At 39.9% G+C, this 17616-nt stretch overlaps 1 protein-coding gene across 1 annotated transcript; it reads right to left on the bottom strand.

Moving 5' to 3' along the window:
- Positions 1-2743: 2743 nt before the first annotated feature.
- sepsecs (Sep (O-phosphoserine) tRNA:Sec (selenocysteine) tRNA synthase) lies at positions 2744-15145 on the bottom strand. Its single transcript, XM_056369810.1, has 12 exons — positions 15016-15145; positions 12232-12347; positions 12000-12154; positions 11514-11632; positions 10878-11036; positions 10538-10691; positions 10277-10379; positions 9952-10081; positions 8873-8964; positions 6811-6904; positions 6094-6184; positions 2744-3519 (listed from the first exon to the last, which is right to left on the bottom strand). Exons 2-12 carry the CDS (start codon positions 12343-12345, stop codon positions 3273-3275), a joined length of 1458 nt encoding a protein of 485 aa, XP_056225785.1. The 5' UTR covers positions 12346-12347; positions 15016-15145; the 3' UTR covers positions 2744-3272.
- Positions 15146-17616: the final 2471 nt, after the last annotated feature.

Raw genomic sequence — 17616 nt, 5'->3', positions numbered from 1 at the left:
ACATGACATAAAAGTCCCTCGACTCGAGCCAAGCACTTTGAGACGTGATATATTGTTACACAGGTAATTTTCACATACAGTCAGCTGTACAGTACTGAACCCCTCCTCCACACTGAAGCTCTCTGAGGCGCATAACTGCAGCACCATGGACAGCGCCTCTGAGCCGGTCCACGCAGAGCTGCTCTGCTGATACATCCTTTAAAACTAAATACAATAGCAGTCTGAGTGGTTACATATGTAGTCTGTATATACAGTGAAGCCTACAGTATGTTTACAGTATATGTGCAGTGCACCTGCATCAAACTGCTACAAGTGTAAATTTAGACCTATTATTCAAGACATAACTTTTGTTTCATATGTCCTTTATTTTGGTTTTAACAAGATATTTTCCAATCATTTTTCATTCAATCTAAATAAACTTCATGTTTTTATTTTATTGCATTTATTGGCATTTATCAGGGTTTCAAACATCAAGAATAAAGCTGGTATTGATTATTTCCATGTATCTTGTCAATATGGTGCTATACTCTCCAGTTTTTCTTTTTGTTTGTATTTCAGCCAATTTTCCATCCTTCCATCCCTATTTACAAATTTATCTATTAGAAATATATGAATTTGTTGTTAATTTGATGGTTAAATTGCGACTGGACATCTTAAATATTTCATCCAAATAAAATGAACTTTCAAGTGTATTCGAATTTTTAAAAAAGAATGAACGGTGGATACAGGGAGGTTAAATCCTTGTATTTCATTGGCTGTTCCTTCTCTGAACATGCATTGTGTTTCAAAGTTATTATAGGAGTAAATCACTTACTGTTAACACTCAGCAAAGACATTTTTCTTTTTCTAAATTGGAGCATTTTCAAGTGTAATTCTGTTACATATGGGTCCACATATATACTATTAATATAATTCAAAAGCTAAAGAAGGCAACTTTGCTGCTTTGATATTGTCAGTAGGTGGTTTGGTAAACTGTGGTCGTTTTGGTACCAGGTTGCTCATTCGTGGCACTCGCACTCCATCATCGCTGAACTTTAGCTGGCAGCTGCTGAGAGCCCAGGAGTGAAGGGCCATTTGTCAAGCAGCAACATCCCTGGGGTACTTAGACTTATGATTGAGTGTGTGGAGTGCAGATTCAGGAGGAATATTTTTTTAAAGGCAGTCTATTTTGGTGAGGAGGACTGATGGTAAACAATCACTTAAGGTAAACAAAGAGACGGCAAGAATCTTTAACCATTCAAACATTGAGAAAAGACTTCAACTATCAAACTGATTACGTGATTGCATAAAAAAAACACAATGTAATGTCTTGTGCAAGTTTCTCAGTGGTATAGCCATTTTCTGATTTACACACTGCAGCAGATTTGATCAATAGAGAGGGGTCCTTTAAAACAGTCCAGCAGAATAATGGGCCTGGCTCTCTATCCTCACAGCATCTCTGCTACATCAGCAAAAGAGGCGGAAACATAGAAAACTGGTGACAGGGAATGGAGAGAGAAAGACAAAAAGCAAATCAAGTTTTTAGGACACCAAAACACTTTCTTAATATTACGTGTTCCTGTAAACCACATGTACTGTTGCACATAGAGCAAATAATTTCTTATTCTGACTGAAGACTGAACATTAAGCTCTTTTCTGAAAGCCACCTCGGCTTTTCAGAAAGCTGCCCTGTACAAGCTCTGTGACAGTGCACAGTGTTTTCCTATATTTATACTCTGTTAATGGCTCAGTACAGCTTGGGAACAGTGTGCTGATACAGCAATCTTATCAATCTGACTCCAGCCCACTTTCAAAGGCTGCCAGGAAGATTGGTTCTGCTGTTGTTATTGCTACATACGTATTCCAACCTGCATGACGTGCTGATTGTATTCACTGCTATACCCATCGTACATGGGCCCAGCACAGATGCAGCAACTGTGACAGTCTGTACTTCCAGTTTCAACACACATGATTGTTTCCACTCCAAAACACGCAGCAGCATCTACTTCACATGGCCCAAGATTTTCATAAAGGCAATCAACCTTGATAATATGCAGCAGATGAAGGGGAAGGCACAGGGAGAACTTGGACAGTGCAGTATCGAGATATAGATTAGTCATCAGTCAGAGAGGCTTTAGTAGTAGTCTATTTTTGTGCCTCGGAGCACTATCTTCCCTGCTTCCTAATGACTGAGACCGGAGAGCAGCGGGAAGAGACACAGGATATTAAAAAAAAAAAACAAAAAAAAAAACAAACCTCTGAAATGTGCAAATATGGAGGAGACTTGTTTGATTAAAGATCAATTCCCCTGAAATGTAAGTTCATCCTACATTGTTAAACGTAAAATACAGTACAGCAGTTAACTACATATCTGTTAATGTTACATACAGTATAGGCTCTTACTTAGACTAATAATGAATATTTCCTTCACTCAATACAATAGAGATCTATGTTTGGTGTACTTCATTGATTATCTGTTACTTGCTATCTGTTACCAAGCCTGAAAATAAACAAGCTAATCCAATACACAGGGTTCAGATGGAGTTAATGGCTCAACATCGCTTGTATCACATTACAATACACAGCAGAAGACATAGAACAACATACTGCAGTTGGAAAAGCTTAATGTATTCCCAAAACAGAATGCTGATAAAGTATGCACAGACTGTTTTCCATTAGCAAAGAAAAAAAGAGGCATCTCAGTTCATTTCAAAATGAAGGACTGGCTAGTTTATAGAATATTTCATCCAATAACTGCAATGTGGAGGTTTTAGATGGCTTTAATTAAGACACGATGCACAGTAAAGACCATTTTAAATGAGAGATACATAATCTATTTTGAGTCCAAAATCCATAATAAATTAAAGCATTAGGTCTAACTTTAGATCAGTGGCATATAACCATGTGCTCCCGAGATGCATTTGTGTGCAGAGTATGTCCTTACAATTTCTACTCATTAGCACACCTTCACAGAGGAGGGAATTAATCAGTGACATCAGCGTGTCTTTTTTGTCTGAAACGAACACCTGCACACCATTTCATCGGAAGCCCCCCACACACACACACACACACACACACACACACACACACACACACACACACACACACACACACACACACACACACACACACACACACACACACACACACACACACACACACACACACACACACACACACACACACACACACTTTGAATCAGAAGACATAAGCGCAGGCAGCAGAGGGAAGTAGAAATCACTTTGTGTACTTTGGTTGTTTTTGGTTGTTGAAATGTTCTTATTTTAGTTGCATCATTCTCCTGCGGTGTCCTCCTGGCTCGACGGAGGCGCTTGGGAACAACTTTTAGCCACATTTAACTCTTTCTTCAGAGTCTTCAGGCACTTGTCAAGGCGTTTGATGCACAGTGTAACGTCTTCCCGAGTGATGCCCACAGCTGAGGCAGCATTGAGGTAGGGACTGGGGTATGCCTCCGAGTGTGACATAAAGCCGCGGAACGTGTGTCCGCTTATGGTCTGCTCCTTGCCCAGCGGTATTACCCTAGGAGCATGGATGAAAAACAAGAATGATGTAGCTTGGTAATTATTTAACCTGACAGGCAACAACTACCGTTAATTTTTTTTAATGCAGGATTTTTAAATTTCTTTTTACGACCTGGCCAAAACTTCACTTAGGCAATGACAAGCAAGTACTGTTACTCATTTAATCAACTCTGCTCATTTTATTAAAAGATGTGGTAGTAAGAATATTCACCAGGGAAGTCAAATGAGCTTAACATTTGTATTACTTACTCAATATTACAATGCAGACTAAGCATCATCAAACTTACTGTTTAACTCAGAAAATGTCACTTTCAAAACAAGCAGCCCCCATCCCCCATCACTCTGTCTGACTGTAACAGTTTACTGTATTAAGTCTTGGAGATAATCTGTTCTCAGTTATACAGAAGATGCTACTGTAAATGTTGCAATACAATGTATGTTATATTACAAATACTGCATGTTGAATCTGTAAAATTAAACCTGTAATAACTGATTTTTTCAGCAACTTGAGGGCAGCGAAAACAACCTATCAACACAACACTGACACACCATCATCTTTTAAGTTAATATGGTAACTATCAAACCACTTAACATTTCTTTGGAGTCATGTTTCTGAGCACCCGGTGAATGCTATTTCCAATACCCTGTCACCTTTTAGTTCTGTTTTGATCTCCACCAACTCCTGAGGGAAATATCTGGCTCTTTAGCTGCTAAATGCTCCACTATGTTCACCAGCTAACATTGTCAGTCTGTTGATTGGTGCTGGCCACGTAGCGTGCATTTTTATTATAGGAGCGGCGAGTGTGGCCCAAAACTGTTGTGTGCTGGAGAACCCAAAACAACGACCTCGAAGACACGATAAAGTGTTGCAGTGCTGCAGAGTTGGGTGTTAATTCTCTGTGTGCTCATCACAATGAAAAAAACGTTTTCAGACACAAATGTGATGGGATCCACTGTTAATATTCATTATTGATTACAGCAGCTTCAAAGAGCAAGTTTCTTTAATGAAGCTCATTCTTGGCTGTCTTGATTGGTATCTGATCCGGCCTGATAACCATAGGCAGGTAGCATGTGACAGTTCTGCCAAAGACTTTGAAAACATATATTAGTTGTGTCAAACAAGTTTCCAAGAACCTTACGAGAAAGGTAGCTTCAGGAGAGGAAGGAAGGAAAGGAAGGAAGGCTTCATTTAGCAAAGTACTGTACATTTCCCAAACTTACCAGTTTTTAAAAAGCAGATAGTAGAGACCTGAGGCAGTGCTGCATTATCAACATACTGCAACTCTGAAAGTGAAACTCTAAAGTGAAAACTGGTAAACTTTTAAACTGTAGTCGATTTCAAAGAGTCAAACTCTGCAACACCTATGCTTCTGAAATCTGGCAGGGTTTCACCACTGTCAGCACAGTTTACACTCACTTTAATTTGAAATCAATTACTGGCCAGCAATTAGGACTATGTGTATGTGAGAGACTGTTTTGGTGGAGACATGCATTGTAATAAGATATAGATCTCTGTTAATGTTTTTCTGGATAAGGGGATAGCTTACAGCTGATGTGAGGAACGCCAGCTCCCTCTCACAGTGCTCACAGTCAGAACTGAGGATACTTAACTTAATGAGAGTGTAAATATAAAGATTAATGTGCGTCATTGAAGCATAAACTTTAGAAGTCAACGCCTCTCATTTCGTATGCTGTGTTGAGACACAAGGATAAAAGACGTTAGCAGGCGCTACACCCTGACCTTGGAAAAATGCTCATTTGGAAGAAAGCAAGGGAGGAAGGTGGAAGTGTGGAGGAATTTCTTTGATGCATTAATTATGCAATTGAGCCATGAGTGCATTTGAATCTTAACAACGCCAAACAATCACGATAGAATGACCCAAATAAATCATTTATTCTGGATATCTAAAATATTTATACGGGCTCCCACGCTTGGTCAAAAACTACTGAAGGGAAAAACAGAGAAACAAATGACGATAAACTTGAAATTTGGTATTCATGCGGCCATGAGTGACTGAAGCGGAGGGCAACAGTGAAGAATTGATAAATCCTCCTCCCTACTGCTAAGAAACAGCCCTAGTGGTGGGATGGGAGCGAGAACATGGCTCGTCAGTGCTGCATTACAGTTTGTGCCTGTTGTGGAGATGACATAGCTCTGTGGATGGTAATGGAAAAATCCTGTTAAATTAGGAGGCAGGCCTGATTGGGTGGGCTGTGTAATCATCTAAAGTACTTTCTGCTCCATCATATTCAGCAGATCCATCTGCCTGATTGCTGATTTCCACTGGCCATTTTATTTGGCAGCACAGGCTCGTCCCCTTGTTTTTGAGGACACCAACAAACCCTATTTAGACTTGCAGTGTCTTTTCAAGCTTCGTCCCTACCCACAACACACACACACACACACACACACACACACACACACACACACACACACACACACACACACACACACACACACACACACACACACACACACACACACACAGACACACACGTTCTTCCTCCCCTCCCCTTTTTTTCCCCAATTTGCAGGCCAGATCGTGGCGATGGCCTTTTAAAGTTTTCATACCTGGCTCCAGACACTTGCCGGGTGAACAACATGGAGCCCAGCTGTGTCACTGCCTTGTCGCTCTCAGCCTGGAGACCATCCAGAGACATGGCTAGAAGAAAGATGAAAGATGACACACCCAACAAACACACACACAATTATTTCACTAAAAATGTATAATAATAAGCTTTTCTGAATTCATTTTAACCAAGGTAACAGTCAGTTTAATTTGGTCGGCTGTCAATGGCATCATATCCACTTCGCACATGCAGCAGTGTCGGGGTTGTCTGTCAGAAGTGGCCTAAATTGACCTTTACCCAGTTTGAAGCCACATTCTTATGATACACTTTTCAAATCTTGTATTTTTTTCAAGATGACGGATTTTCGTCATCAGACGTCTGGATCTTAAGTTTTTACTTCACATGTTTTAATCACATGGTCCATTTGTTTTGGAGGAGGAAACCTCTGCTCCTGGTAAAAAACTCCTGAACGATTAACACTGAAGGAATTCTAGGTGAAGACAACAAATCCCATGATCCCACACTACTTCACGATGTCATTAAATTTCATCTTTTATTATTGTTTTTGTTCAGAGACCCCTAGCAGCAGAAAATGCCATTTTGTGCATTTAAAGAAATGTAGGAATATAACCTTCACTGCTCAAAGAAACCCAAAATAAATCTAAATATATGGACAAACTATACAGTCTGTGGCGTGTAACCAGTGCATCGAGCTTACCCAGTGAAATGGGGTTATGTGGGGTGTGAAGCAATCTCTCCCCGTGTGCAGAAGCCAGACTCTTCAACTCCTGAGCAAGGAATAAATAAATCTCCTGCAGGCCAGGCAGACAGAAAAAAAAAACAAAAAAACACATGAAGCGGGAACAAGGGCCATACAAAAGAACTATAAATAGTAGCACACTGCTTTAACACACTGTCACAGCCTTATTTTAGCAGCAGCAGCCTTGGTTTTATTGCTAATCGAGCAGATCTACCCACAAGCCGGCCGCTCAATGTCCAACCCCCCCCCCCCCCATTTCCCACCAAACTTCCTCTCCATCCCTGGCCACGATCTTTGCTCACATCACACATCCATTCCTAGGATCAATTACAGAGGCAGGAGAGGATGAACACATGCTTTTAACCTAAGATTTTAGCATCCGCATGTTTTCAAATATGCTGACAAAGAGTGTTTAGCTCAGAGGATCAAAGCAGTGTGTGAAAGGCTGAACAAGGACGATGGGGTTTTGAACACAGACCAGGCTGGGAGGGGAAGCTGCACAACAACAAATCGCAGTGTCTTTGTTGCTGGCTACTGGCGCCAGATTCCCCAGTGAAGCATCGCACATTAAAGGATCTGCTCTCTGCAACACTGGCTGTGTGTGTGTGTGTGTGTGTGTGTGTGTGTGTGTGTGTGTGTGTAAGCGTACTCTGCTGACTCATACTTTCCTAATTCTAAAGCATCAAGAAGGAAAATATTTTCTCTGTCATGAATCAAACACAAACAGCCTTTCGATGATGTCAAGTGTCTCTAAGTGTTCGTTGTTCTCTAATAACAATGGACGACTTTCTTATCCTTAGAGGAGGGGTGCTCGTGGTGGGGAGTGTGCATGGCTGCGACTCTGCAGACAATAAGTGTGTGTGTGTGTGTGTACCAAAAACACACATCAGCTGTTGGTTCTTTTCAGCATCTAGACATTTGCTAAAATGCACGAGGCTGTAAATGAACCTCCGCAGATGAAATGTTTGAATTATTTAAACCCAGGAGATTTATTTGACCCCAGGAGGGATGTGAGAAAATCACTCAGTTCTCCACACACCATGAAAAAACAGGTCCTGTACATTAATTATGCATAATGTAGACCAAGAGAAATCAATAAGCCTTGATGGCGCCGGGTCATTCGAGAGGCCAGAGGAATTTCCTAGATGTATATTTCTGCTATGGAGTCAATTTTACACTCACAGCATTTTGTGTATTGTACACCATCCCGTAATAGTATCATCTTTAGATATGATTACTGCAGGTCGAGTTTAATTTGTGATTACTGTACATTTCCATTTGAGGTTATTTGCACAAAAAAATATCTTCTCTAGCTTCTTAAAAAAAAAAGTCACTTATTTCTGAGTCTTCCCAAGGTCTGAGCATCACGAGAAACAGATATAGTCTAGCACATTTACAGTACATTTATGGCACAGCGGTTCGGAGGTGTGAGAATGCTGCAGTGCCTCCCATTTAAAGAGGGGGATGCTGCATTGTGAGCAACTGTGCTTTAAAGCAGGGAGCCACCAGGGGATGTTTTCTGAAACTTCTGGATCAATTTTATCTTGCTATAGCATACTCCTCCCTCTACAAAGCTCATTGCTTGTTCAAGCTGACAGTCTCACTCCTCTTCAGTCAGACTGCAGGTAAAGCAAAACTCTCACTCACACACACTCACACACACACACACACACACACACACACACACACACACACACACACACACACACACACACACACACACACACACACACACACACACACACACACACACACACACACACACACACACGATCCTGCAATTCAATCCAACTTATGTAAGCTGTTCTTTGCCGTCTTCAGGGGAAACATGTTGCCACAGCACGCACAGAGCGGTATTCAGGATGATTCTAATGCATGACTGACATTGCCGCAGTGTTTTTATACCAATCTACATTGATCTAATCAAACCATCTGAGAGGATCCAGCAGATATCACACCCTACCTCAAGTATGTCTTGCACTATACTTAGCCTTATAAAATGATGTGTGCATGTTCTCACCTTTCTTTCTGACAGGAGTTTCTTATAGCCGCTGGCTCCCAGAGTGAGAAGGGTGATAAGGACATCAAGGGAGGGTGAGGCCGACGCTCGACCTGGACACAGAAGGCCAAGAAGTGACTTTGTCAAGCAGTTACAGAAACTAGACACAGTCTGCGATGTGCAAACCTAATTATAGGTTTAAAAACCCACTCCTCACATTCACTTTTTAACAACAATACAATACGAATCATAGGCTGTGAAGGTGAAGCATCTTGTATATGTCTAGGGCAGACCAGGTATCAGTTTTCTCTGACTGTGTGTATGCTAGAGTATTGGAGAGAGTCAAAAACTGGCATTAGACTCTAAGTTTTGTTTACTCCTTTTTTGAGCAGATGGATCTATTTCTTGATTTAAAGCACAACTGTAATGTTATTTTATATTTTTGATTGTTGTCAAAAGCCAAAGTCTAATATAGTGTATTCTAATGTGCCACAGAGCTTTAAATCACATCAGTGAACCACACTGTTGCCCTGTGTGACATGCTTCTTCAGAACGACGAACAAGACAAACATAAGCACTGTACTTTACTGGGCTTTGGTGCTGAAAGCAACAGACAGGGAAGGGAAGCCAGAGAGTGCTTACAGATATTTGTTGACAATAATTTAAATATAGAATATCACCAGCTTCAACTTCATAATTTTAGACCATAATATATACATGAAAAGTCTTCCATACAGATAAATGTTTCTAATCCTGAAGGTATAAAAATCCTTCTAGTATCATTGCTTATTGAAAACACAAAAAAAGATAATAAATGGGAAGAATATGGCAGTATTGTTAATACTTTTATCATACATCATTGTTATTAATTTATTCAATGAATTGTGCCATACCCCCAAAATTCATCACATTTTAAAATTGTAACATAAATGTAAAACTGTGAAATCTAGTCACAAAGAGGTGTGTCCTTAATACGATGTAATACACCAGTAAAGACAGATATACACAGTATATGTGTATTTAATCATACATACTTATGCACACATCCAAATCTGTATAAACAAATGCAAAAATGTTTTACACCAACACTCACTACTCACCTGGGTACATCTGGCTTATCTCCTGTATGAAGGACTCATCAAAACCTGCGATTATGGCGCCACCTACTGGAACCATAAAGTTCTTGTCCAAGCTCTGTACAAAGGCATCGATTCTTCCGACACGAGCCCCCTGATCAAAGACAGTCGAGGAAAGATTTCACTGACCTCCACAACTGTCACCAGTGATTGAAGTACATTTGATGACAGTGAAGGTGCTTCTACCTGATTTATTTGTTATATTCAGAGGTGAGCTCCAGTTCAACCTGCTGTATTCCGTTAGCTCAGGTATTCTGCTGCTTCAAAAATACAAATGAGAGGTACATACCTGCTGTATAAGGTGCATGCATTTGGACGACTGAACGCCGTATGCATTGTTTACTATGTGGGGAATGTTATATTTGGCACATAGAGTGGCCAGCTCCTCCAGCCTGCAAGAGAAGATACTGGACTTTCAGAAATGAACAAAATTAAAAAAGCTTACATTATTTGAAAAAAAAAAAAGAGGCACCTGTGAGTGATTTAAATATGTGTAATCCTATTGTGACACCTTGAAAAGCCTAAGAGCATGACTGAAAGCTTAAATGACCTGTCTGGGACTCGCGGGGCAAAGCAGGAAGTTGTTGAATGGACACACAGGATGTTCTCTGCTCCGAGCTCCTCCATCTTGCGCTCGACTGCTTCCAAGTCCGTCCGCAGCTCGTCGCCTTCAAGGACGTTCTCCACCACCACCGGTTCAAAGCCTGATAAAACAGTCGAATGTGAGCGCTCAGGTGGGAGTGTGTGTGTGTTTTCACCCTTTCAGAGTTTTTTTGAAATTCTCCCAACAATATTGACGCTCTATCTGCTGCCATATTTCAAACACCAGTGTAGCCTGTGAACAGGACGTAAGGGCAACATGACATTGGGTATTAAAGTCAAATCATCACCTGCTGTGATCATGGCTTTGAAACAGGACTTCTGGTCGATGCGAGGCCAAATCATGTAGCGAGCCTTGGGCCTCCGATGACGAAGGGTCAGGAAGCACAGAGTCAAGCTCATTCCTGTTGCCATGGGAACTACAAAGCAGCTTGCCACACTCCGCACACCTGATACCCAGAAGAAACACAACATGCTTATTTTTTCCCCCCATTTACACCTGCAAGTAAAGAGCCCACGTGAGGAGTAATAGTCAGCCTGTGGAAACATCTGGATTTTGTCTTCTTTGAAGAAAATAACCCTGGTGATGTCATCTGTGTTATTTCTGCTTGGACTTAAGACTTCTGTATCACAAACTGGAGATGGAAATTAGGTTTGTAAGGAGCAGAAATTTATGAAACAGGTAGGGCCTCATGAATGATTTAATTGCATTGTGGGAAATGTAGGATCCTGTGGTTTTGATCTTTAATTTTTGTCTCTTTTGAATCCCCAAACTTTCTGGAAGTGTAATATTAAATTGCTGCAATGGGCTTTTGAAATTTCAATTTTTCAAAGCACATCTTTCTTCAACAGTTCATATTTAGCACAAATATTAAACATTATTGCACAGTTTAATAGTCTTTGTTTAGCTGCTAAGACATACACACCTGCTAGCTTTAAGATGTCCAAGACGACTGAGTTGGTCAGCTTGTTTAACAGACTGGATCCTGCAGCTTTGGGCTGAATAGCAGCAATGTCACCTGATCGACCTATGCCATGGATCAACCTACACAAAGCAGCTGAATGTCACAACAGGAACCATGAAACAACTTCCTAAACTTTGTGATGTGGATAAGAATGAGTATATGTTTAGGTTACATTTCTTTAATTTCTTTAGTAAGAAAATTTTATACTTTAATTTGTTTATGTTCAAACACATATCGGCTGACATACATCATTACCAGTTGTTTTTTGTTTTTTTTTAAATATCAATATCTCAAATATTAACATCTAACCATCAAATTTAGTGATTGCCGAGCTTTAATTTTGGATGCCTTATAAAGTATTGAAATATAAAAATACTAATGATATGAATGATATATTTTTTTTTTAATTTGGAGCCAAATATAATTAAGCTGATATAAAACACGCACCTGTAATGTCGTCTTGCCACAAGGCTGGATGCCACCCGGCCTTCCCTCTCCCCCACTCCACAGTTGCCGAGGAAGTTATTGCTGTCCATCACAGCCAGTTCATTCAGGAAGAGCTCTATGGTGCTCTCACTCCACCCTTCCTCCGGACACTTACCCTGCAACACACATAAGGTGAAATGTGGATGTGTGTGCAGCGACCTTGAGTAAGCCCAATGTCAGCGGTTGACTTTACCTGCTCCAGTAAGTGTCTGATGAGCTGCTCATGGCTACGACGCGCCTGAGAACCCTGTCGAATGTAGGAGGGTGACACTATCTTCTCACTCAGGGTGAAGTTTTCACTGTTCATCTCTGTCAAACACAGAGAATCCTGTTAACATTAGCTGATAATTTTCATATACTTTTGGCACATATTTAACCAAAAATACCTTTATTGCTTAAGTATGGTTTTTATCAACATGACAATGCGTTCAGTGAACTTCAGTGGCCTCCCCAGTCACCAGATCTGACTCCAGTAACTCTGAGATGTGGTTGAACAGGAGATCGGCATCTGGAGAAATGATGTGATGTGAATCTCTTAATGATTATTCTAGTGGCTTTCATGTTTCATGTTGGTACTGAATGTTGTTTTTGTATACACATATATATATATTTACATACAGGCACACTGTTGTATATAGTCATAGTTTGGGTTCATCATGTGTAAAGACACCCTGATGAGGGCAAGTGTGCTGATACACATTGGTGCATCCAGTGTCCAAAATAATCATGTTCATGAAACAGATCAACACAGCTGCGGGGAAATAGAAATGTACTAGGGATCGACCGATTATCGGCCGGGCCGATTATCGCCGCCGATATTCAGCATTTTGACGCATATCGGCATCGGCCTTTTTTAAAATTCGACAGCCGATAAGAGATCAATTTAAAACTGGGTTATTTTGGCTCTGATGCAGCCGCGCCTCTCTGTCTGCTGTCACTACTCTGTCGCCAGCATTGTCCCACCCACAGCACCATCTGATTGGTTACAAGCAGAGCCACGGTAACAGCCAATCAGCAGTGTAAGCGGTGCATGAACAGTCCTTACACACACGGTGGAGAAGGTCCGGAGAGCAAATACTTGTTTTGAAGGTAAGTTAAGGCAGCAGAGTTTCCCGAAATTGTAATAAAAATCCCAGTCCTCTACAACTGACAACTACTAGTAAGATTACTGTGAGCCCATTAACGTTATATAAACATAAGCGGCAGCTCTGCTGCTCGCAGTCCCTCCAGACGTGCCTGTTAATCACTTGAAACAAGGTTGCTGATAATATCGATATGTCCGGTTTTATTGCAGGGAAGCCCGTCGAGGTGAAGGCTGGTTAGCTTTTAGCGTAACGTTAACCCATCGGTCCGCGGCTCTAGATGCTCAGCAGACTGTAGCAATGGGGAGAATGTCTGTTATGGTAGAGAAAAGTGTGTGTTTGTGTGGAAGTCACATGAGAAACTCTACAACTCACGACTACTAACGTTACTGTGAGGCCCAAGACGTTGGCGGCAGCTGTCTGTTCCTACGATAAACACTGATTATTAAAGTGAAGATGCTTTAGGCTATTTAGTGTTTAATCCCTTGAAACAAGGTTACTGATAACATTGATACTGAAATAGTTATAAAAGTAAGAAGTGTGTGTGAGAAAGAGAGACACAGAGAGAGAGAGAGATTGCAGGGAAGCACGTTGAGGGGATGGCTAGTGAATAGTGTGTGTGTGTTTGTGTAAGCCACATGAGAAGCTGCAGAAACTGACAGCAAGTACCGTCTGTCTGAGAGAAAACTGTAGGGCAATAATGGCTGTTTAACTACCAAGTACTTTACCTTTTTCTGTGTTGATTGAGAGATCCCAAGCAGCAGAAAATGACATATTGTTAGATGAAGTGTGTCCTGAAGCTGTCTTTGATAGTTTCTTGTAGAGAGGAGCAGGATATTGCTGTTCAAGACTTAAGACATAATGTAACTGCATCATAAAGCCTACATGAACTGCATTCTTCAAACTGCAAACTTCAGGGAACTATTTATTTATTTATTTAAATTTTCAGTTAACTTTATAAGAGATACTGCTGACCCTGGGAACTCCTTGCACTTTTTGTTTTTGTTTGAACTTAAAACAAAGATAAGTGAAAGATTAACATTTCAGTTATATTGAAATTTTGGAAAACTTTATTTACTGTAGAAAACTTTAGTGAGCTATTTATTTGTTTAAGTTTTCATTTAACTTTATAAGACATGCTGCTGAGCCTGGGAGTTCCCTGCATTTTTTGTTAGAATTTTAAAACAAAGATATCTATTGTCTAAGAAAAAAAAAACTTTAACATGTTGCAAATCTGAAAAGCTGTTAAATAAACATATGATTAAAGGCATTTGAACAAAGTTAAGTGGAATTTTTCCATTATTCAAAATTTTCACGCCAATATTTTCCCTTTTATTGCAAATAAATATCGGCTCCAAATATCGGTTATCGGCCTCCTTGACTACTAATAATCGGTATCGGTATCGGCCCTGAAAAAACCATATCGGTCGATCTCTAAAATGTACACTTAGCCTATATTTTTGAACTACTTCATTGCAAATGGATGTTTTGTAACTCTATGTTTTGTTTCATATCTTGTGCTGCTATCTTGGTCAGGACACTCCTGTAAAATGTTTAATCTCAGCAAAGCCCTCTCCTGGATAAATCAAGTCATATATAATGTTGCTTGTTCTTCTGTCACCTGCCAAGTTTTAGTTTTCTGTCTGCTGCTGCATCTTCACAGCGGAGCATCAAAGAGAAGCACATACGAGCAGTGTTAAACTTCCTTTTCCCAGCCACAGAAACTGTAAATCAAACGCTGCTATATGAAGTTACAGGAAGCATGGTTTCAGTTTGATACACTCATGTTGTTTACCTTGGGGACGAGGCTGCTAGCGGCTCTGCTAAGCTAATGTTTTCATGCGAAGAACACGACCGTGCAGTTGTAAGGGGACAGTTTTAACATGTCTTCTTACCTTTCCCTTTCAAACCCTCGTGTTTGAAACTGTCGAACCGACTCCAGACTATGACCAAGCGTGAAGGAGCAGCAGGAGCAGACACAGGAGCAGGAGGAAGCTCAGCGAACACACTACGTCACGGAGTCACATGACCTATGAGCGTGGATCATGTGACCAGAGTTCAAGTTAATAGTGTTTCACAGAGTGAGCCAGTCAACTTGAAATTCAATAAAAAAATTCAATTAATAGTTTTAAGAAAAAAAAATATAAAAAAAAAGAAAGGAAGAAAAAACATTTTAATGAAAATTATTTTATTGCTAAAAACCCTTAGTTGAACTTACTTATTAAGCTGATATATTGGTACATTGGCAGTTTTTATTTATCTGTATTTTTTCACCAGAAAGCAATGGCATGAATAAATAAATAAATAAATAAATTCCACATAAAAAATCTTCAAATATAGTAATGTTTTGAGGATCTATTGGCAGAGGACTGAAAGAAAAAAACAGAGGCATACACAAATTAATCAGCTCATTTTTTTGAACAGTTTTCTTTTTGCATAAATAGTTTTGTGAATGAAATGTTAAAATTAATAAACACACAATGGCACTTGATTGGAAATCCACATATCTATACACACTATACTGATACAATATTTAAGCCTCTGGAAATAATTTCACAAAACAGACGTTTCATTTCAGCTTTTGAATCATATTTATTAGCAGCGGGGCTACATTACAAACAGGGTTGATACTAGTGGCACCAGCAATAATGTGCTTCCATATTGTGGCTTTACAGGGGCAAAGAGGTGGTGGAGGTATAAATATAGGTTAACTTAAGTAAAAGTGTAAAAGTAGCACACACACACACACACACACACACACACACACACACAAACACACACACACACACACACACTCAAACTAAAATATTAGAAATGTAAATCCTAAAGAAGCAACATAAATAAATAGTTACTATACCCAACATACTAAACTTAAAGTATTGATAGTACAAACATTATGCAGAATGGCCACTTTCGGTGATACATAGTGTTACATTACTTTATAAACGTATCATATGTTTCAAAAGATTTTTTTTTTAGAAAAAAAGAAAAGAAACGCCAGCTGTCAAATCCAACATTTCTCCCTGACATGTACAGGAGTAAAAAGTAGCATAAAAAGGAAACACAGCACCTCAATACCTCAAATTTGTCCTGTATTATAGTACTTGAGTAATTGTACTTAGTTACTTTCCACCACTGGATAAGAGGTTGGCTACAGAGTATTTTCAACAAGTTGACATTTTGCCCCACTTTGTTATCATTATGCTACTACCAACATATGACATTTGTGCACTCAAATAAGATTCTTTGGGAAAATGGGGCTGGGCAACATGGCTGAAATGTGTTCACATCAACATATTTGGCTGGAAATACAATTATTAAGAACTATTAATTTAGATAATATAATTTTATAACAGTATCATATCATCATGATATGATTCACTAGCACCATTCAACTGTGAATAGGTTACTGTAAATTGAATTGGTGTCAAACCTTATGAGATAACATTAGAAAAAAAAAAAGGACACAGATACCAAACCATGCATTTGTTGGGTTGCCTAACTTTTAAAATACCAAGTTAGTAATTGCTTTAACTTTAACTCTGTAGCCCAGAGCCGAAGTAATAAAACTTAAACTTGTTTGTCACACAGGCAGAGTGTTGAACCTTTTATTTTAAACTGTTAGATTTAGCATAAACACACATGGACATGGTTTATAATGACCAATATGCAAGAAAAAATGAAACCGAAACACTAAAGACATCAAAATTTGTGGAATATTTCCCAGTGTAAACAAGCACAGTTTTAATCCACGGAGAGTTTGGAAATATCTTGAGGGGTTTTGCAGCGAAGGGGAGAGAAAGATGACAATTTGATGGCATAGCAGGGCTCTCAACACAACAGCTATGCCAACATCTTGCCTTCCTTCCTGGACCCATGTTCCAATACGGATGTTTGGGTGGTTTCCCATTCATAAATTTAGGTTGATCTTCAACAAGGGGTGAAAAAAAATCCGAATACGGCTCTTCACACTGAGGACATGTAAAGAGTCGTAAAAACTGGAAGCATCGAGCCAAATAGACGCACGTTGATCCAGAGGGTTTGTCCTTAGCTGAGCTTATTAAAAAAAAAAAACTTCAAAAACACACACACTGTAATGTTTCAAACAACAATATAAGGTTTGGATAGTCCCAAAACAGAAAAGCCTCATCAGTTAGGTATAAAAAAGAAGAAGTGGGAGAGCGCAGGTATGGCCTCACAGAGAGGGTTTCACCTTACAGGAGGGCCAAAATGCAGAAGCACCGAGAGAAGCGAGCACATCCACTGACTGATGGTAGAATAATAGTAGGCCTGCTCCCTACCGCCTGCCTTAGCCCTACATGTTGATCATCACATCTACCTGTTGAGGTGTGTGAGACAAAGATTCTCATATCCAGCTCTCTCTCGGTCGTTGTCCCAGATCCATGTGTCTTGGCATCAGGCGTCAGCAGAATAAAAGTAGGCTGAGGGTGGAGGAGATAAGTCTGCTTTCCACCGCCCACTTCTGTGCTGGCAGT

Source organism: Seriola aureovittata, chromosome 23 (genome assembly GCF_021018895.1).
Source record: "Seriola aureovittata isolate HTS-2021-v1 ecotype China chromosome 23, ASM2101889v1, whole genome shotgun sequence".
NCBI lineage: Eukaryota > Metazoa > Chordata > Actinopteri > Carangiformes > Carangidae > Seriola > Seriola aureovittata.
The sequence above is the reverse complement of the archived record's forward strand: the minus strand, read 5'-3'. Positions and strand labels throughout refer to the sequence as shown.